Source organism: Mesoplodon densirostris, chromosome 20, assembly GCF_025265405.1.
Source record: "Mesoplodon densirostris isolate mMesDen1 chromosome 20, mMesDen1 primary haplotype, whole genome shotgun sequence".
Lineage (NCBI taxonomy): Eukaryota > Metazoa > Chordata > Mammalia > Artiodactyla > Ziphiidae > Mesoplodon > Mesoplodon densirostris.
The window spans coordinates 261,963-283,428 of NC_082680.1; the positions used below are offsets into that span (position 1 = coordinate 261,963).

The 21,466-nt window shown below is 44.4% G+C and overlaps 1 protein-coding gene across 5 annotated transcripts in view; it reads right to left on the reverse strand.

Moving 5' to 3' along the window:
* The window catches only part of TENM3 (teneurin transmembrane protein 3), a 323,385-nt gene that overhangs the window by 13,540 nt on the left and 288,379 nt on the right, over positions 1-21,466 (reverse strand). For all 5 annotated transcript variants that reach the window (XM_060086155.1, XM_060086154.1, XM_060086153.1 and 2 more), the window contains 2 exons: positions 9,078-9,253; positions 6,807-7,042 (listed from right to left, as the gene is read on the reverse strand). In XM_060086155.1, coding sequence (XP_059942138.1) covers positions 6,807-7,042; positions 9,078-9,253 — 412 coding nt within the window. The remainder of the gene's footprint in view (positions 1-6,806; positions 7,043-9,077; positions 9,254-21,466) is intronic.

Here is a 21,466-nt window from a genome sequence, read left to right on the forward strand (position 1 = left end):
GGTCTACAGTGTTTGCAGAAGACAAGGGCCAGTCCATTCTTTGGTTTTCTACTGCACCTTTGTGGTGATGGTGGCTTGTCCATACCAAAATGCTTGTTAACTGTTCGGATTGTTACAAGTTAAATGGGAAAATCTTAATTTTACTTGACCATGTCCTAGCTAGAACCTTCAAAACAGACAGTTCCAGCTGATCACTTACACACACACACACATACACACCACTTATACACACACACACCACTTATACACACACACACACCACTTATACACACACACCAATATATGTAAACATATATGTATGTACATACATAATATACACGTATATTTATGTAAAATCTGGAATAAAAATTTGTGCCTTGTATCATGGCCATTAAACAAGTCCCATGAAAAAATTCTCCTTAACCTTTATTTAAACTTTTCCAATTAGCTCTTCAAGGGGAAAACTGTGAAGTCCACGGAAGGGTAAAGATATCAGCTGAAAAGAAGTTCATGCCTAACAGGCAAAGTGGTCGGGGTCAGGGTGCCGGGGAAGCACCCAGATGATTCACAACGAATGAGAAAGCAGAGCCCTGGATGCACGTGAGGAGCCCTGAAGTTTCAGTTCCATCATTGCAGATCCAGCTGATGCAGGAAAAAGAAAAACCCCTCGAACCATAGAGCAGCTGGTATGTGTTGGTGTGGGGTGTGTACCTGTGTCGGACGAGGCAGCCAGGAGTCCGAAAGCCCCATTTCCACACACCACAAGGTCTAGAAGCAGCGAGGCCCTGGGCTTTCAGTGAGTTTATATGATTCTGAACAGCCAGCTGAAGGCTTTCCGGGCTTCTGTTTTACCCAGTGGAAATGTCTACAGAATAGCTGCTCGGCCTTCTGTGAATGTTGTGAGACTTTATGAGTTTAGGTTTGCAGGATGCTTTGTGTACCTTGGAAAGAAGCTACTAGCTTACAAGGATGTCTTTTTAAGTCTGTAGTTTTACAGATTTGATTTGATATCAAATAGCTCAATACTGAACTGGCAGAATCCAGCTCTTCAGCTTCTATTTGCACACTTGTGATGCCTTAAGGAAGAGGCTTTACACAATTTCAATGGTTTCCTAGGGCTCTTGCTTTTCTCACATTGTGATTTAAAAAACAAAACAAAACAACAGAGTGTTTAGGTTTGCCCTCCTTTTTCCTTCCTCAGGTTATTCCAGGCTACGAATAGCCAAGCGAGATGGCCTGTGTAGTTAGTTTCCATGGACTGTGCAGCCCGCAGTCGTACCCCATCTGTTTGCGTTTTACTTGTATTCATTTTAATTTGTATCTTGAGTCTTTATTGCCTTCCTGAACCCTCCTTTGCCTCTGCAGTATTTCCTATGGGTAGAGTACAGGAAATCTGCTCTGTGGATCTGGCATGACTGCTTGGTTAGGAAGGGAAAAGTGCCAGAAGGCAGGCCTGGGACCCCTTCTTTGCATGCCTGCACCCCACTACCGGGCTTCTGATTGGTCTCTCTGGTTTGGGACTCTGGCTGCACAACACCAAAGCGTCCAGGAGAACATCTAACGCTGCCATTGTGTGAGCTGCCACACTAAGCATGTCACCCTATGGAAACATCTAGAAGCACCGCGAGACCAAACATCTGGATAGCAGTTAACGTTTTTCTTTTTATCCAGACAAATGCCTTTCTTGTGTCCTCCAACCGAAGAAACGAGGAAAGAATTAGAATGTGGCTGTGTTTTTCTCCACGTTCACAACACAAGCCAAGGTTTTAACTGTTCTTACTGTTTCCAGACACCAGCCACTGTTATTCAATAGGTACCAGTTCAGAAGATACTAACAGATGTTTTGTTTTTTTCCGTCCCTCTCCAACCTGCCCGCACGTTCTCCTTTGGGTGTTACAGACAAAATGCACAAGTCAGGGGACATTTCCATCTGGAACATAGTCTGCTTAACTACACCTGTATGAAATCACAACTATTTTGCAAACTTTTTTTTTTTTCTTGACAATCATAGAGGACCAGCATTGTTGCCCCAGTGGCCTTTTAATAAATATTTTTAACATAAAAAATATCAAGTTACATTGAGTAGTTCACCTAAGATGAAAAACCTTCTATCTGATCGTTATGACACCTCCAGCTACATAAAAATGAATCCAAATGTTGTGTCTGGCTAAGAGCTCACCATGAACTCCTTTGTGATACACAGCGTTTCTTTTAAGTAAGCATGGAAAATCCCCATGTCTAAAGACCATGTGCAGCATGACTGCAATCAATCACAACGTCCCTTTGATATCGGGAAGTGGGTAGTTATTTTCCCTCTGTAATGCTTGAAAAACTGAGGCATGAAGAGGTTAAAACAATGTCTATATGTTTGACGACATAAAGCACAGTCAGACCGTATTCAGGTATCCAGAATGTTTGTGACACTATCTCAACTTCCTGGTGTCCTTGTTAGAACATCAACTGTCTGCAGGCGGTTCTGTGTCCCCTCCACACGTCAGCAAGTGCTAACTGTTCTGCAGCATCCCACTCTAGGCCCTGCCAGTCAGACGAAAGTGAGACACAGGACGTCACACAAACGTGACGGGCATAATAAGCGTTAAATAAGCTATCATATTTACGCATATGCCTCAAAACACCCTTTCGGCCTTCAGGTTTCGAGAATTTCTTTTTCACGTAATCCACTAAACGTTTTCCTTTAAGCATCAGAATTCTGGGCAAGTTTAGAAGATGACTATTATTATTAGGATGCCATAACAATTTTGGGGAATTGATCAAAGGCTGGTTCTAAAGTCCAACACTGACAAAAATTAGGACTGTTTACCAAATACTGTAAGACAAGGACAAGCAACTATTATGCATGTCTTTTTAAAAAAAAATGTAGGTACAAGCAAGTAAGCTAAGGAATTGTCTCATCTTTGTTCTGTTTTCCCACCTCTCTGCTGGTTATCCCTGTGTATCCAACCCCTTTTCCCTTAATGCGGTTTCACAGAAAATGCTTTTCCTGTTGCTCGTTTCTTGTATAATTTTTCCTTTTGTACTCCTTGTCTTTTTTTTTTTTTTACTTTTTAAACCACTCCGTCTAGCGTTATACCTATTATATCCATGTGATCTATTCAACTGAGTGTTAGGTTTCCTGCAGTCAAACATGTGCAAGGCTGTGCTGCTATTCCTACAACTTCTCTCTGAGGGAGATCCAGAGGCAATGAAATAACCCAGTCCTCAGGCTGGCTCTTTCTCGTTCTTTCATTTATTGAATAAATGTTTGAGTGCCCACCCCGTGTCAGGCCCATAGCTAGATTTAGGCCAGTAACTTAACAATGAAAAGACGTTTCTGCTAGGAGATAATGAAAGGTAAGAGAGGAGACGTCCTCTGTTTCAGGAAAGGGTGGAGTAAAAACGGGCGGCTTTTCGGGCTGATTCCGACTCTGATTCCGGATTCAGAGGCCCTGGTGGCCACGCGTCACCCACCTCCTTCCTCCTCTGTGCCCTAATTTGGCAGATTCCAGGTCCGGTCGTCCAACCAGATTTTCACACCATTGTTTTCTCCCTAGAATTCCTCCCTTAGAATCCACAGAGGATGAAGTTAGCAAGCCGAGCTATGGCACAGCCAATCTTATCTTGAAAGTACGCAGCCCTCCCTTGTGATCTTGGCACTGTCTCTGTGTGAGCCGTCACACACAGCAGCTGGAAATCTCCTTTCAGTGTGAACAAACAGGCCGTTTTAAATAGTATATTTTCTGAAATGACTTGCTGAGGCATTGTCGTTCTGCTATTTAAAAAGAAACGCACACTCATGCCTGTGTGCACTGGTCTCTTCCTCCCCAAAGGGAGGTGTTTTCTTCATTCAGAAACTGAGAACCAGAGACTTAAAATCGGCTTTTTCCTCTTTTCCTCTACTCTTCTTAATTCCTTTATGTCTAGAAAATCAGTATTGAAAAGGAAAAAGAAGGATGCACTTAGACTAGCTTGTCTCAAAGAACAGTGGGCCACACGTTACGTGGTCAGTTTCTGGGCAAAGCATTTCCCATAATCTTTCCTATGTTTCCGTAACCAGTGAGTTAACCAGATTTTTCCTGTCCATCTGTTGTGTGGGAATAGATGCCCACTGTTTGTGCCCATGGTTCAGATTCTCTGGGTTAGGGTTACAGAATATGTAATCATGCCTTTCATTTTTCAAGGATTTTCACATGATCTCATTTGATTCTGTAACAATTGTGTGAGATAGCGGCAGGGTAAGGCAAATTATATTTATCCATAATACAGCTAATCTATATCACGTCTGTGTCATAAGGTCAGGATATTATCTAGACAATATTATATTACTGCCATCATAATATGGATATCATCATATAGGTAAGGAAAATGAGCTTTACAGATGTTAGGATTTTCCTATAAGATTTATTATTAGTAAAAAGTGGAGCCTGGGGCTTCCCTGGTGGCGCAGTGGTTGAGAATCTGCCTGCCAATGCAGGGGACACGGGTTCGAGCCCTGGTCTGGGAAGATCCCACATGCCATGGAGCAACTAGGCCCGTGAGCCACCATTACTGAGCCTGCGCGTCTGGAGCCTGTGCTCTGCAACAAGAGAGGCCACGATAGTGAGAGGCCCTGCGCACTGCAATGAAGAGTGGCCCCCACTTGCCACAACTAGAGAAAGCCCTCGCATAGAAATGAAGACCCAACACAGCCATAAATAAATAAATAAATAAATAAAATTTAAAAAAAAAAAAAAAAAAGTGGAGCCTGATCTAGAACCCATATTTTTTGAGCACAAATGTGAGCAGAACCTTTGTGTCTTTTGATGCAGTCAGTCCCGTGTCCAAGTACACGTGTGACTCTGTGCGTGTGTGTATGTGTGTGTACAGGCACACCACACCTGCTGTAGGGGTAGCTGACTAAGACAAAGCCTGTGAACTAGCTCCCAGTTTGCAGTGACCCAAGGAAGCAGGGCCCAGGGGCAGCAGTCAGTGGTAGCAGCAGACCGGCACGCAGGCAGCTCAGTTCCTTGTTCCGGCAGAAGAAAAGGCCAGGGCTGGCGTTGACTCTGGTAACAGACCAAGACCCTCTGACAGTGACCCCGGAACGAGCCTGGAGCTTGTTTTCTTGTCATCAGGTTACTTGCCCCCTGATCTTGCTCTTCTTTCTGAGGTTCCATTGCATCGTCTTCTGGCCCTTCTCACAGGATAACCTCCCTCCAGCCTCCCCGGCTCCTATCCACCGGAACTCCTGGTGCAGGGCCCTGGAGCTAGGGCATCCAGGCTCCCATAGCCTGGGAGACGGGTGAAGTGGGAGCACGACACTGGTTCCAGAAGATCGTGCACTTAGAGTCCCAACCCCTGCCTTGCAACTGAAGAGGAATTAGAATATAACTGTGAGTTGGATAGTCTGTATTTGATGCACGGATTCTTTCTCACTTCATTTCTATTTCTTGGAAATAGCCAGAGACAATATGTAGTAGCTGTTTCTTACCACGAGGGCTTGTCCTGGGAAATAATGTTGGCCTGTTATAATAATAATAATAATTTAACCATTTTTTGGTGCTGAAAAAAGGCCATGAATGGTATCCTCCATGTTTTTTGTCTCTCCTTGATTTTAAGTAACTTTTTTTTAAACAGCAAGGGAAGTAATTTTAGGAATAGTTATCTACATTTATCTGATAAATGAAAATCTGTTTGCTAATAGAAAGAATGAATCCGGTTCAGTTTATAGTGGTTTGAAGGTGGTTTCTTGTAACCTGTGTTTTAGTAGTTAATCTATGTTGTCTTTACCAAACAGCTATCATAAATCACAGCTTGCTTTCTAGATCTAGTTGGCCCACAATCAGAGAGGGAGGAATAAAAACACCTAACAAGGCAACACAGAGAACGTTTTGCAAAGGTCAATTACACTAGCTTAATCAGCAATGTCATCACACTTCTCATAACAATAACGTCAGTTGGGTTTCCCTTCAATAGGGAGGAGGTGGCGGGGGTTTCCGACGTTGGTCCTCTTCTAGGTGCCTAAGCTGCACTTTAAAAATATTAAGAATGCAAAGGAAGGATCCACCTTTCAAAGGCCAACCCACCTCTTTCAAGATACATATTTATGATCTGGAATACTTTTCATATTTCATCCAACTCAAACCCATCCCCATCCCATTAGGAAGCTATCTTTCCTGAGTGGGTAAAGGAAAAGCGTAAGATTATTAGGGCAATATCAGTAAAACAAGAATCTGTTGGCCATCCAGGCTATTTGGAATTGTGCTACATGCACTATCCTAATTTCCCAGGGAAGAACTGATTTTTTTTTTTTAATTTAACACCTTTACTGGAGTATAATTGCTTTACAATAGTGTGTTAGTTTCTGCTTTATGACAAAGTGAATCAGCTATACATAAACATATATCCCCATATCTCTTCCCTCTTGCATCACCTCCCTCCCACCCTCCCTATCCCAGCCCTCTAGGTGGTCACAGAGCCCGAGCTAATCTCCCTGTGCTATGCGGCTGCTTCCCACTAGCTATCTGTTTTACGTTTGGTAGCATATATATGTCCATGGCACTCTCTCACTTTGTCCCAGCTTACTCTTCCCCCTCCCCATATCCTCAAGTCCATTCTCTATGAGAAGAACTGATTTTTAATCAAAGCTGTATTAAGAAAACACTTTTCTCAAATAGTTGGCTTTTTCTAGGAGCGATCTAATGGCTTGATGTTGGCTGTAACTCATGCTCTAAGGTAAGGTGTTACCCTGAGCGTGAACAGGAGATGAGTCCTAGGCCTGCCCTCATGGACAGGCCACTGCATGACACGGAGGACCGGGTGGCTGTCACCTTGCTCTGACACTGACTTACCCTGAGCTTTCGACCAAAGACATTGACTTTGCCTTGGGCTTGCTCTTTTCGGAATCTCCATTCCACCAAATTCTGACCGTTTTCACCAGGAAGAGTCATGTTTCTTTTGGCAACTGTTGGGTTAGCCGTGCCGGCCAGAACGTGCGGCTCTGTCTGGTAGTGCGAATCCAGGCCACTGGCATAGAGGATTCGAAGGGAGCCATCATAACCAACCTGGTAGCTGTTTCTTAACTGATCTAGAAAACAAGCAGCAGAAAACACGAACTATAGGTGTGCATTAAACACCGGATCGCTTGTGGGGTTAGAAGTGATATAAATTTCTAAAACATTGACTGGACTCCATTTATAATGGAATGAAAAGTACTTAATGATATCCTTTTAGAAAATAACAAAACAACTTTGATTTCTGCCATCTCATGCTGTAACAGATTCGGCTGAATGTTAAAGGCAAACTTTAGGGGAATTTAAAGTCCTTCTCTACTTTATTTGCCTGATGAAATAAATGAAGGTTCGACCTCCAGTAGATGTTTTGCAAAGAACCAAGTATGTGTTCTTTTCAGAGGCTGATGTGTCACCTCCAAGGGTTTAGAAGACATCTTCCCAATATTCATCCTTATATCTTTTGTTAAAGATGTTTTGAAACGATTTAATATCTGTACCTTCTATACCAAAAATATAAGGAGATATTTCCCCCTGAAATTGACTTTAAAAAAGGAAGTCGGGGGCTGCTCTGGTGGCGCAGTGGTTGAGAGTCCGCCTGCCGACGCAGGGGACACGGGCTCGTGCCCCGGTCCGGGAAGATCCCACATGCCGCGGAGCGGCTAGGCCCGTGAGCCATGGCCGCTGAGCCTGCGCGTCCAGAGCCTGTGCTCCGCGATGGGAGAGGCCACAACAGTGAGAGGCCCACGTACCGCCAAAAAAAAAAAAAAAAAAAAAAAAGGAAGTCGGGCTTCCCTGGTGGTGCAGTGGTTAAGAATCCGCCTGCTAATGCAGGGGACACGGGTTCGAGCCCTGGTCTGGGAAGATCCCACATGCCGCGCAGCAACTAAGCCCGTGCGCCACAACTACTGAGCCTGCGCTCTAGAGCCCGCGAGCCACAACTACTGAGCCCGCATGCCATAACTAATGAAGCCCGCGTGCCTTAAGCCTGTGCTCCACAACAAGGGAAGCCACCGCAATGAGAAGCCCGCGCACCGCAACGAAGAGTAGCTCCCGCTCGCCGCAACTAGAGAAAGCCCATGCGCAGCAACAAAGACCCAATGCAGCCACAAACAAACAAACAAACAAATAAATTAAGGAAGTCATATTTTGTACAAAACACCCTCTCATATTGTAGGCTATTGCCTCAACTTAAAATTTTTGAATAATATAGGACCATTTGGGGAAGCAATGAATTCAAGCAATACTGATTTTAGGTGACTGTAGAGATTACCTGAATTGGTAAAAAAAAAAAAAAAAAAGAGTCAGAGAAGCTTAACTCAAATTTACCAATGAGTCTTAGAGCAATGACCCCACAGTTGCAATTGTCATTGTAAACAGGACTTTTCAAGATTACATCAAAAAGGAATGTGGTGGGAGGTTCCATCATGGAGTTATTGGACATATATACCTACAGACTGAATGAAAAAATGGAAAGTTGAGCTACTACACATATGGGTATATAATTTCCAGTGATGGCATGAGATGTGGATTCAAATACTGCATCATGCACAGATTCAGAAAGCTCACACTGCTGTCCTTCCATGGCAGTGATGGTGATGCAAAAAGGGCCTTTTGATGCAAATGAAGAGTGGGAATTAACTTGTTTTATTAAATGGGAAAGAAAAAAACCATAATTTCTAGGTTAACAGACTGTTTTAGATATTATGTGATTTTATATATGTATATATTACTAAATAAACATTACACGTAGACACTAGACTATCTCATCGATATCTCTAGGGGTTTATATTTCCACCTTCTCTTTCCTGGTTCACCTCATAAAATGGGGGTTGCCACATTCTACCTGGGTGCCAGTGGTATTTTATTTTTTAAAGATTTTTTTTTTGGTGTGGACTATTTTTAAAGTCTTTATTGGACTTGTTACAATATTGCTTCTGTTTTATGTTTTGGTTTTTTGGCCCCAAGGCACGTGGGATCTTAGCTCCCTGACCAGGGATCGAACCCGCACCCCCTACATTGGAAGGTGAAGTCTTAACCCCTGGACCACCAGGGAAGCCCCACCAGTAGTATTTTAAACTGGGCCACTAAAAGCTCTGCTTTCGTGTTTACCTTGAACCATGGTGTAGAATGAGTCGACGGAGGACAGATTCGAAGTGATGCTGACGTCTTCTTCTCGGCTGGATGACTCGACGTCCACTGTGATGGCCTTGTCCATGTCTCCATGGAGGTTTGTGACCACTCCGGTTGGAAACGTCACATTTGTCAGACGACCTTCACTGTCATAGCTGAATAAAAGAGGCATGAACTCGGCATTAAATAGGAAACTGCAGGTTCTTCTTACTTATGAGAGAGTCTGCAGCAACAGTAGCTGCACACATTTGGAAGAATATTTGTCTTTGTGCACGAGCTGTGCAGTGAGGACTTCAAACACGCTTTGAAGTGATCGGAGGCCTGGTTAACACAGAAAAGCCTCGCCGGCGAGGGCAGGAGTAAACAGAGCGGCTCGTCTCCGCAGCACGTGATCCTCTGAAGTGTGACCAAGTGCCTCCTGCACGTCTAATTTGCCGTTTCAAAGGGAACATGTTTGCGGATATTAAATTTCTTAGTATTCCTCCATATTTTCTATAAAGTCGATTTAATTCACTGTTATATCCTTTTTGAAAGTTTTACTAACCTATGCCCTCTATGGCAGTGCAATATGGAAATATATATATATAATTTTGTAAAGCAGTATATGCACATGCATGTATGTATCTGCATATGTAAAGATATTCCTTTGGTATCCCGAGACATCTTCAACAAATTAATATGATAAGGTCTTTTCTAAAGACTTTATTTCTCAGTGATTGACATACTTTATAATGGTAAATTGGGACTTAATGTTGGCGGGGTGGAGATAATCTACCTTGTCTACACTGATGTTGTAGGAATGGGTGATATCTTGAATGATGATTTATCATGTTTACTGAAATGAGATGTAATATTTCCTGACATTTAATGACTGCTTTTTTATGATACCCTCACTTTTTTTTTAGCATATAAATATAAGAGGCACCTATAATTTAAGTGTTAGGATATATTTTAGAAAGCTATCTTATTATCATAAATATGCATTACAGATACAACATTTTACTAAAAAAAAATTGGTTTTGGGGGTGACTTTTCTATTGGTGGCAGCACCAGAGAAAATTTCAAAAATGACAAAGTGGTTTGAAGAAAGGGAAAAAAATGTAAATTCTGGATGAAACACCAGAGACTTCCTTGGGACAAAAAATATACTTAAGATTGGATTTCATATTAATACTACGGCTGCTTCATTAATAAAAGGTCTAAGTGAAATGGAGACCTGAACCATGCCCGACTTAAAATAAGCCCAGATGCAGAACTAGGAAAGAAAGAATCTTATTAGTGAGACAAGTTACCAGAGGAGGGAAAACAGTGAAGAGGATCCTAATAATGGGCGTAAACACGGGGCGACAAGGGAATAAGGGGTAGAAAAAAGGACTGAAATGATACTGTGGAATAAAAGGAGAGAGGGCTCCTAGACTGTAAAAATTAGCTTTGAAAAATGTGGTTATAGGAATTCGAAGCAGAATCTAGAGGGCCAATGTCACGGTGGAGCTAGGAAGGCAGAAAGGAGGAAGGAGACGGATGTCTGTCCAGGGCCCGTTACTTCAGTGGGGACAGTATCACTCAAACCGTGGGTCTGCCTGACTCGATCTGACAACTCGCCTTGCTGCTTCGCCAGCGGCAGAAACGGGCACTCAGGAGAGAGGCGGGCGACGGATGGAGAAAGAGAGAGAGAGAGAGAGAGAGAAAATGCGCCGTTGAGTGTAATCATTGTTTGGACCCATAAAAGGCAGAGCTGAAGTGAAAGAGCAGAGCCTCCCCTCCAGCGACCCAAATGCCCCCAGCAGATTAAGGCAGCAGTGAAAGAAACCCAAACTGCTTTTCTGAAGAAATTATTACTCTGAAACAAACAAGCATAGGTTTATTTATGCAGCAAAGCAGAGTTACAGAATTACTGACCAAACCAGCTTAAAGTGCAATCTTAACCTGGACATAATTCTTGCAGCGCTTTGCAGGTCTCATAGGATACGATGAAAAATAAGCTATTGTGTTTTAAAGAAATGAACACCCTAAGATAAGTAAGTACTAGGGATGCAATGTACAACGTGATAAATAGAATGAACACTGCTGTCGGTTATACATGAAAGTTGTAAAAAGAGAAAATCCCAAGAGTTCTCATCACAAGCAAAACATGTGTATTTTCTAGTTCTTTGATGTTGTATCTATAGGAGATGATGGACGTTCACTAAACTTATTGTGATAATCGTTTCCTGACGTATGAAGTCCCATCACTGTGCTGGACACCTTAAACATACACACTGCTGTCTGTCCATTATATCTCAGTAACACTGGAAGAAAAAAAAGAAGCTATAGAAAAACTGAAAAAATAAATTAACATCCTTTGGCATGCTCCTACGTAAAAGGCAGTGAGTACTGCATTATGCCCCCACCCCCTTCCCCTTTTACGGATGGAAAAATGAAAATAAGATGCAGTCAGGTGATTTGGTCTGGCTGTCTTTGCATCTCACGATGGGGCCGTAACTGGAACTTTCATGCACTGGACCCAGGTCCCTTAGCCCTTCTGTAAATCACAGGGCTTGGCTTGGAGTGGAGAACGGCAGCTTTCCACAGGTGACGCCACCTGCCAGCTCGCTGCTGATTCGTTCTTGCTGCTGTCGCTCACCTGCCAGCTCGCTGCTGATTCGTTTTTGCTGCTGTCGCTCACCTGCCAGCTCGCTGCTGATTCGTTCTTGCTGCTGTCGCTCACCTGCCCTGTATCGACCCCTTTGCTGGTTTATGTTTTCCAGCTCCATTCACTCTAAAGCAGGCCTGTCACCTTTCTCCTGCAGAAAGCATTCCTCCAACCTCTGCTCTTTCACTGGCCTACCCCACGTTCCCTGTCCTGCTGGGCAGGCATTTCTCATCACAGGATGCTGAGTGCATGGCCACAGAGCATCGGATGCGGCACATTCAGACACTAACCTATTAGCCTTTGGTTCTTTGGAAAATAAAAATACGAGTAGCCTTTGTAGGCAGTGCAGTTAGAATGACAGAGGGTTAAGCTGGCATCTTAGTGGCCCAGTTTCACAGTTCAGCCCTGGAAGTCCTCAATTTGTGCCTTCAGACGAGTGGCTGCATCTACGTTAAGGCACTAATAGGGCTGAAGGGCTCGCATAGGGCCGGCCAGGAAAGCTGCTGTTTCGGAAGGGCCCTCAGAGCATCTACCCCGCCAGTCACCTACCGGTTTCTGAATAAGCTTTGTGGGCTAGTTACAGTGCGAGGGGATTGGGGGTGCACAGAGCATCAGAAGTCTGGTGGTCCAGAGTCCCCCTACCCCGAGGGCAGGTGACGGAGCGATCGTGCTGGAGCAGAGAAGGGCCACGTCAAGGTGGGGACCTAAGCTGGGCCTTGAAGCAGACGCGGGTTTATACAGGTGACGAAGGCGGGCGCAGGATACATTCCAGCCAGGAAGGCAGCCAGGAAGGGGTGTGGAGGACTGAGGACGGACGGGCTGTGAGGTCAGGCAGCTGAAGAGCCCGCTGCAGCAGAGGGTCCACGCGGGGTCCCGAGATGGTAGAGAGGGAGGCTCATCACTGGGGACCGCGACGAAGGTTTCAAAGGGAAGCAAGGCTTTAATTCGGCTTAAAGGAGCCCAGGGGCGAGGCGACAGGTCAAGCAGGGAATCCTTCCCAGACTTGCCGGTTTCACAAACCAGAACAAAAAATGAAATCGGGGCCCAACAGAGGGTTTTTAAATAAAAACTTCTCACCTGTAACTAGCATCATTTCATAAAGAAAGGCCATTTACCCATATGCCACAGAGAGAAAGGACCTAACTTCAGGGTGAAAGCTCTTGACAAGGCTCAGTAAAGCTTTATGAACATGTTCTCCCCATCATTATTTATTTTTTTCATTTCACTGTGGATCTGTGAAAACTTCTGCACAGATTCGCACCTATGACAACAGAAATGCAACAAGACGGGTGGCAGCCATTAGAATCGCCAGGGGCCGCCGGATAAGGGAGGGAGAGAGAACAAGGGGCCAGGATGCCTTTCAGACATGGCAGGCGATCCCTTCTTTAGCAAAAGCAGAAAAACAACGCAGCAGCCGATGCTCGCCTGTCCTCTGAAAAGCTTTGATCCCGGAGGCTGACAGGGGCCTTCCCATCAAACACACGCCTCTGGACATAACTCTGCTTCCGTGCAGCTTCGCGGCTCTACGGAATGTTGCTTGGCCTCGCTGGTGAACCAGGCCTGCCCAGCTTGTAGATCTGAGACATGGTTTTCTTTTATGAGCTTCTTGAATTTACAGTGCGATGGGCTCCAGGGAATCTGACTAGAACATCAGCTTGATGCCCCCCTTTCCACGCATCTGGTCGCAGCCTCACGGCTCCAAATTCATCACACAGCACGATCTTCTTTGCTCCCGGTTGACCCCTCTTGACAAAGGCCCCTCGCTGGAGAAGACAAATCCCTCAGGCTCTCCACGGCCTTTGGGATGCTCTTCACTGACGTTTCTCTATTTGTTCGTCTTAATTTTGATTGCGTTTTTTTGCCTAGACTTGCTGTTTTAGCCTTTGTGGTATATATATATATATATATATATATATATATATATATATATTTTTTTTTTTTTTGCTGTACGCGGGCCTCTCACTGTCATGGCCTCTCCCGTTGCGGAGCACAGGCTCCGGACGCGCAGGCCCAGCGGCCATGGCTCACGGGCCCAGCTGCTCCGCGGCATGTGGGATCCTCCCGGGCCGGGGCACGAACCCGTGTCCCCTGCATCGGCAGGCGGACTCTCAACCACTGCGCCACCAGGGAAGCCCATATTTTTAAATCTCTTTTTACGTTTCCTAAACAGCGGGATTATCGACAAATGCCTGGGAAAGCCAGAGCCTCAGACCTTCTCAGTTGAAGGCGCTGATTCCGTTCTGACGTGAAATTTTCTCTCTCGCTCCCCGTTACAGACAGAAGCTCCCAGCTCTTCACTCTTCCTTCACAATGTCTCTCACGTACCTTCCCACTCCCACAGCCACCCTAGATTTCAAAAGCTGGTCTTGTTGCCTCTCCCCATACTCACGGCTACCAAACCCATCTTCCGAAACCCGCCCCGAGTACAACACTTCTCTGCTTAAACATCTTCTAGTGGTTCCTCAACGGAGAGAAACACTGACTGAGACTGTCACCAACCAAGGTCAATAGACTACTGATACCGCAAATGTACTCAGGTGGAAACAAAATTCTTGAAAACTTTTTTTTTTTGCAAGTGTTCTAAAACATCAGAACAAAACTAATTTATTATAGTTCTGTCTTCATTATACACCACATGTTGGTGAGTTAAACACAACAAAATTATTTTCTTTTCTTTTAAAAGTGTCTACTAAAGATAAAAAGAATAAGGTAACAATTAACATGTAGTTTGTTGCATTAAAAAATCTGATATACTGGGCTTCCCTGGTGGCGCAGTGGTTGAGAGTCCGCCTGCCGATGCAGGGGACACGGGTTCATGCCCCGGTCCGGGAGGATCCCACATGTGGCGGAGCGGCTGGGCCCGTGAGCCATAGCCGCTGAGCCTGCGCATCCAGAGCCTGTGCTCCACAACGGGAGAGGGCACAACAGTGAGAGGCCCACGTACTGCAAAAAAAAAAAAAAAAAAAAAAAAAAATCTGATATACTTATTTCTGTTGTCTGTTAGCTTGTTCTAAGCCTTTTAACTCTTACCCAAAAAAAGTCGTTGTTCAAAAGCAAACATTCAGTTGATACATTACAGTAGAGTCAACTAACATCATTCAACAAAGGTAACAAGTTTTCTTTAAAACTCAACAGGATTATCTGTTGTCTTCAGTGCTTCCCCATAACATGGCTTCTTCTTCTTCTTCTTTTTTTTTTGGCCTCCCCGCGCGCCATGTGGGATCTTAGTTCCCCGACCAGGGATTGAACCTGAGCCCCCTGCAGTGGAAGCGCTGAGTCTTAATAACACTGGACTGCCAGGGAAGTCCCATGGCTTCTTTAATCAAATGTTTCGTTTCTAAAATTACCTTCTGTTTTTGAGAAAAATCTGTGTCAATTAGAGCAGGGCTTTAGAGAAGAAAGCAAACCAGCGAAGACAGGCAGTCATCGCCCTGAGAGGGGCGGCTCTTTTGAGTGGGCTGCCCTGTCCCGCTTGGCTTGCGATTCAGCCTGACGCTGCACTGGTCTCAAAGGTGACACAAATGTATGTATTTACTCCTAAAATGTTGGCAATGCCCCTCTCCCAGACCTTTATTCTCTTCACCTGTAGAGGAATGGACACCAGCCAGCTAAACGCATGTGTCACCTTTGACTGGTTTCTCTAGTCCAAATCAGCCTGTCTTGAGAAGCTGAGACATCAGGAGGTGTTGGTCTGGATGGGTGCCAGTCATGGCTGGCTCCTCCGTGTCTTCCCCAGGGCCATCCAGAATAAGCTGCTTAGCGGGGCTACATCTGTATGCTTTTAGACTTGAGTCCCAGTAAGGATTCCCAGGAAAGACGTAATCAACCTGTCTTTCCCCCACTGTCCCCCTGACACAGAGGGAGAATCTTTTCTCCCATCTATCAGAGTTCCTTTAATCCAATGTCCTTTCATTGTTTAACAGCCTCTGCAAAACCAAAAAAAAAAAAAACCCAAACAAAATCCCCCCCCAGTTTTGCCATCTGTATGGCAATACTTTTCTCACAATGCTAACCCGTAATCACTTCTTATCTGTCATGTGGTAAAAGTAGAACAAAATCACCAACCTCATCATAACAAAAACATTTGCACAAATCGTTCCTGGATCTGCATTCCTGATGAAAGACGTGGGCAAACAGCAAAACCAGAACCTGACTTAAACTTCTCGTGGTGGACTGATCTGGAATCCTAATAGCAATAATGTGATATGTAACACTCGTATCAAAAGAATTTACATTTAAGTATTCTGGGAACGAAACTGAGGTTTGTATATTTTAACAGTGGTATCACAGGCAAATCATAATTTCTTTGAATTCAGGAGCAATGCTGTCAGTTAGAAATCCTCAAAAAATCAGGTTCTGAAGAGAAAATGCAAAATGCTTCCATCATCAAGGGACGTAGAGCCATCAACAAACTCTTAAATCACTGGTTCATCTGGTACCTAGTTGTCTGCTACCTACACATTACCAAAAATAACGGGGAAGATGCAAAATAAGGAAGACAAAAGAAGGTATTATTTTACATGATGTTTGCCTCCAGTGCTAAAAGGATCCTGATGAGAAAGGGTGGAACTGCAAGGGTGGGAGTGGAAGGAGGAGTTAACACATTTAAATTTCTTTGCTGCTGTTGCATTTTATTCAGAGGTCTTGCCATGGGGCAAAATTCTGGCCACTGCTTTGCTTCATAAACCCAGAAAGGGCAGTGGCCTACAGTCAAGCCACTATCCTCTGTTTTGCAACACCCAGATAACATGAGTTCAGAAGACCACAGACAAAGGCAGATCTTTTCTTTCTCACCTCTGGTCCCACCCTTACTTTGAACATTGAGCCTAGTGACAGATGGTCATGGAGATGACATTTTTCAATATTTTCGATATTTTTCAAAGAGCAAATTCAAGAAAAGTGGCCCAATGCCTCTTTCCTTCTGTGGTCATCACCATATCAGGGTGATAATGACCAGCTGTGAGATTCACAGGCCTTGAGACAAAGGCATCAGAGTCAGGACATTCCGGAATTAGTTCCCTTTGTGCTTTGAAAGATTGTGGGTGAGCCGTCATTAAGAGGGGATCTTATTTAAACCACTTAGAGAAAATGTTTATTGACTAAGGAAGGTTGAAATGAGTGGGACACATCTTATTTGTTTAGATAACAGGTCTTGCCCAGGTCTTGAAATGTAGACTTGCTGGATAGGGGATGTCAGGGAAATTTTTGTCCCAAAGAATCTGTCAGACAGAACTGTGCATGCCCTCTTCCTCCCTGATTGATTCCATGGGGCCCGGGGGCGCTCAGAGGACAAACCCATCCTTCTCCTGGGCTTTCCTCTTTGTATTCTGGCCACTCACTGAGACCCACCCAGGAAATGGCTGTGCAGTGAGTGAGGACAAGCTGGATCTGAAAGACTTATGGTAAAGCTGGAAAGGTTACAATAAAAGTAGGAAGCCCACTGGGAAAGAGAAATTGTATTATTGTGAACTGCTATGACTACCACCAGCAGAATAGATACTAGGTTTGGCTGAAACGCCACATGCCTAACTATTTTAGCAAAAGAAATTTGGTAACTTCTTAAATGTTGTTTCTTTTGGAATAAGCCTTGACGGGGACCTAGGAAAAGCTGGGGAGAAACGGCAGAATCACAAATTTGTTTAGAGCAGGCAAGAATTTTTAATTACTAAGAAGCCTTTCATTTCGCAGGTGAGGGCACAGAATTTTAGAGAGGTGCCGCGACTTGCCCAGAGTCACACAGATAGGAGTAAGTGACAAAGTCAGGCTGGAACCCAGGTTCTTAGTTTCCAAACCGAATGCCTTTTTCCAATCAGCTTATGCTGCTTCTCAGAAAAGAGAACAAATAGAGATCAGAGGGAAAGAGGCATCAAGGAACTAATGAGATGTCAGTGATTTGGAACTAAGGAAGGATTGGGAGGAAAAACAATAGACGTAGTGGGTAGACTGGGAGTCTAAGATGAAATAACATGTAGACTAAAATGCTGTCTATTCACAAGCTTTATGAGAGAAAGTGAGTATCGTGGAAAGTGTGAGGACGGAGGGAAAGCAGAGGGATGGTCAGACGTAGGCAGTTAAGGAACACGAGGGAGAGAAGAGGGGACAAATACAGAAGGGGAGGTAACACGCAAGGCGAGACCCAGATCTGGTGGCATCAGTCATCGGGGGGACGGCATCCAGTAGCAGAAAAGGCGACCCTGAAGTGTGACCACTTGTACTGTCTCTGTTGTTGAGCCATAGGAAACCCTAGTCTGTAAATTCATATATTCACACTTCCCCCCCAGCTAGATTTCATTCATACTCGGGGCTCAGCCCTTTCCACGGCCCCCACGCCCACGTCTCTAGAACTGACTTGCCCTGAGTTCTCACTGGCTGTTTCCGAACACATGCTGGGCTGGACTACGGTGCCCCCGAAGCCATAATTTCCAAATCAGAGCTCATCTGTTTCTACCAACCTGCGTCCTCCCTGTCTTTCCTACCCGCTTGGTCACTAGGTCAGTGGATTCTCTTTTCCCTCCCCTCTTGCATTCAGTCACCGTGTTATATTTCATTTCCTAATGACTAACTACCTCTTTCTCTGTAATTTCAGTGCCCGTCTGTGGGTCAGGCCTTCACCTCCCAACTAGACTTACTGTCTCCTAACTCCTCTCTCCCCCTGTCCTCAGGCTCCTACTTTTCTGCTTCAATCCATCCTTATATTCTTCCCAGATGGACCATGTTGCCTTCCTGGTTATCCCCTTCATGGGAATCCTGTCCACTCAGGGTCACCAGGTGGTCAGGTGAAGCCCTGCTTGATCAAAACTGTGATCTCCGTTCTCTCTCTTTTTCCTACTTTCGCACATGCTCTGCGCTCTGGTCACTCTGAGCTGCACATTCTTTCTAAACCTACCACACTCTGCCTCCCAAGGAAACGCTCTCCTCTGGCCTGGAGCGCCTCGGCTTGCCCACCCTGCTTCGTACCTTTAGGGGTCTCACTGTAAGAACCTCAGATTATATATGGAATCTAAAAAACAAATGGTTCTGAAGCACCTAGGGGCAGGACAGGAATAAAGACGCAGACGTAGAGAATGGACTTGAGGACACGGGGAGGGGGAAGGGTAAGCTGGGACGAAGTGAGAGAGTGGCGTGGACATATATACACTACCAAGCGTAAAACAGATAGCTAGTGGGAAGCAGCCGCATAGCACAGGGAGATCAGCTCGGTGCTCTGTGACCACCTAGAGGGGTGGGATAGGGAGGGTGGGAGGGAGGGAGACGGAAGAGGGAGGAGATATGGGGACATGTGTATATGTATAACTGATTCACTTTGTTATACAGCAGAAACTAACACACCATTGTAAAAAATTATACTGTAATAAAGATGTTAAACAAACAAACAAAAAAAAACCACAGATTGAACTTTGGGATGAACTGAGGTCTAGGAAACCTGTTTTGAAGTGTGTGTGTGTTTAAGAGACAGGGCAGTGGGGATGGATGGGAGGGATGCTCTGAGGTTTCCCCAGTCATCTTATCTCCTTCCTAGGTCATCTCCCCCAACCCTGGGATGGAGTCCAGAAGAGAACAGAGTCCACATTAGCTCTGCTTTGACACCTCAAGGTATTCTGAAGCCAGGATCCTGGAACACAGGCAAGGGGCTTCTTCTGGGAGTCTAGGAGTTAGGGTAGCCTGGAGGGAGGGATGCTGAGGTTGCTTTTATTTTGATATCATAGGAATCAGTCAGATGCCAGACAGTCTCTGGAAAATACCCAACTGTCCATCTTCAGTTCTGTGATTATAAAATAATAAAGTTCCCTTTCACTGCTTGTCACCGTGTAGATTTCTTGCCCTGTTATCAGACAACCCTTTAAAATGGCTGGTGTATATAACTTGGTCTTAGAGTAAGTAAATCATCTGAGAATCACTGTGTAGGGGAAGTTGCTGACACACCAAGATATGATGCTATCAGACCATCTAACTTAGACAGCTATGCGATTAGTTTAAGGAAGGAATCGATACTTTTGGAAGTGGCACGTACTCGGTTTTGAACCATTATGGAGCAACTGAGCACATCTAGAACATTAACTGCCTGATGGACCTGAAACAGTTAATGTAGCCTGCAACTGTCGGCGCACTGCCAATTGTACTGAGAAACCGAGACATTTTATATTATATGTACACTGCGATGTGCTGAGAAAATCTGACTTATCTGTTTTTCTGTTTTCTGGAATTTTCTCAAAAAATCTGAATGACACACAATTTCCCCATTTCCCTTTCCGCTTTGAAACCTGGACAGAACTAATTTTTCCTTAAAACTAGATTGCAGAAGAAAATTGGATTAAATCAAACATTAGTAAAAGCATTGCCTTAGTAGCGTTCAGGTTAGTGTTTGAAATGTACAAAAATGTACAATTATTCAATTGGCCACACACATTTTTTTTTTACTGATGTCCCTGGGACCACACATTCTGGTTACAAACTTAAAGCAAAATTATTAAACAATTAAACAAAACAGCAAAAATGGAAATCAACCACAGCATCTCCCCATGAATTTAAGTGAATCTGCTGCTAAAATCTCTTAAAATCATCCTTAATGCAGCAAATGTTTTCTTCCACGAGGAACGAAAGAGAAAAAGGAAAATAAAGGAGAGGAATTGGGCACCAGTTTTAGAAATGTATTTGTAAAACGGGTTGCTTTGTTTTTAATGCAGTTTTGGGCAGAAATAGCAATGATCGTGGTTTCAGCGTTTGAATTTTTAGGGTTGGATGTCAGATGCCTACCAAAGGAAAGGTTATCTTCTCAGTTTTGTCCCATGGAAGATGCCTCTGTAATTTTTCTAACATCATGAGCTATTATAGTCACACACACACATCAGGAGAACACAGCCTGGCACAGATGTCCGGCTATTTAGACATGATTCAGTGTCAAGGGGACCGGACGCATCTTTCCCGACCAGGAATGACCATCACTGAGTTCTCCTAGGTTACCTGCGCTTTCTGCTCACTGTTCTGGATCTGAAGCCCAGTTACGCCTTACGCTGCCTCTCTCTCCTCCTCTGAGATCCCCTTTTCCATCTCCTCCCAGACGATCGGAACTGATGTCAGTGGAGCTGTGGATCTGTCGTGGGCTCGGGGTTACGTTCATTATAAAGAAATGGTTAAGCAGCTCATTCTGAAATTGCTCAGCTTGAATGAGGGACAATAAAGCACCCAAATGAGAAGCTGGAGACCCATTTACACCTACATAAATGTGTAAGAGCTGAAACTCATTTATTTGCTCCGTGAATCTGAATAGAGCTCACGAAAGACCACAGTCAGCCCCATGCATATAAAGCTCCAAATATTCTAAGTCCCAAGATAGAAAACTGCCACCAACCCGGCTGTGTGCATGTACACGTCAGACAGAACTCAGTGGGTTTTTTTCCATGTTGTCTCTTCTCTAAGCAGACAGAAGAGCCTCTAGATATGCCCGCACGGTTTCTATCTTATGGGGTAAGCAAGCAGAGAACTGTGAAAGGCCATTAGTCATTAAATAATTTACTCTATTGCCCAAGTCAATACACTGGGTTTGCTTTTGTGTGCATTCAAGTGTAAGAACTGAGGTTTCACTCCAGCTATGAACTTGTTAAATAATAGATTTCTAGCAAGTAAGATCTTTTGGGTCTCCCTGGAATTGCTCTAGCTGAGGAATTATAACGTGTGATAATAGTTTTAAAGTGGTTTGAAGAGCAGCACAAAATCATCCCTAATCCTAAGTGAAGGG